Below are 1,020 nucleotides of genomic sequence, written 5' to 3'. Positions count from 1 at the left end.
TTGTTGCGGTAGCACGCAATTGAGCCCTCGGTGTGTTTCGATTCCTTTCCGCCAACAATCGGTGCTCGTTTCCCCGGGAAAAATGCTGGAAAGCAGGCTCTTGACACAGGCAATGTAAGCGAGGGCGCGCGCACACGAGAAACCGGAGCGGTTATGTAAATGGGGACTCGAAGCATCGCCAACCTCCGCGTATATTCGTACTCCGGCTGCTGGGTAAACACGCTCTTTTTCCCACCCTCTACACTCCACGCCACCGGCGCTGGTAAATGTCTTTTTCGCTGTCATACGAGAGCAAAGCAAACTTTTTAATTTACTTTCTGACCTTCCGTGCCGGTACAGAGCTCCACCGGTGAAAGAAATTTCCCCGAGACCGCAGACGTTCGACGACCTGGCTCCCACGACTGACGTCTCGATTTTAGAGGAAACATTTTTCTCAACGGGACGGTTCGTAATTACAGTTATTCAGAATTTTCGTTCGCGTATGCGTAGACCGTGTAAGATCGATTCTTCGATTCCTCGATAAATAAAGAATTTACTCGAAATAGAAGGGTTAATTTTCAATCGACGAGTTGGACTGAACTTTGTCGCGCATCGACGCGGAATATTTTTCTCTTTATCTCAAAGGCAGCCTGTGCATCTCCGTGGAACCAGTTTCTCGTTACGAGTTAAAAACTGATCTATTTGTACATCCATGTACATGTAGCTTTTTCTCCGGCAAACTTTTTTAATCCACTTTCCAATATTGCTCGACGTCCTCGCAGACGGTTTTTTCCCTGTCAGCTTAACGAGTGCTTCTCGCTACGTCTCTCTACCCTTATGGAAACTTTCGTAACGTTATTACGTCACGCGTAGGTCTTCCACCTGGCCTAACCTCTCGAACCCTAATACCAAACTTTCTCGCCTATTATCGCGAACCGAACGTACGTATCGTCGAGCGCGTTTCGTTAGGTTACTTACTTATCGTGCGCAGCTTCCTCCAGGCAGGTGATAACCAGCTCGAAGTCGTTGAGCTTCTTCTTG

At 47.9% G+C, this 1,020-nt stretch overlaps 1 protein-coding gene across 1 annotated transcript in view; it reads right to left on the bottom strand.

The window, feature by feature from the left end:
* The window catches only part of LOC108572956, a 116,505-nt gene that overhangs the window by 40,613 nt on the left and 74,872 nt on the right, over window positions 1-1,020 (bottom strand). Inside the window, exon 7 of the mRNA XM_017935303.1 lies at window positions 958-1,020. Within this exon, the coding sequence (XP_017790792.1) occupies window positions 958-1,020 (63 nt within the window). The remainder of the gene's footprint in view (window positions 1-957) is intronic.

This window comes from Habropoda laboriosa, unplaced genomic scaffold (genome assembly GCF_001263275.1).
Source record: "Habropoda laboriosa isolate 0110345459 unplaced genomic scaffold, ASM126327v1 scaffold102, whole genome shotgun sequence".
Lineage (NCBI taxonomy): Eukaryota > Metazoa > Arthropoda > Insecta > Hymenoptera > Apidae > Habropoda > Habropoda laboriosa.
Note: the sequence above shows the minus strand (reverse complement) of the source record. Positions and strands in the feature narration are given on the sequence as shown.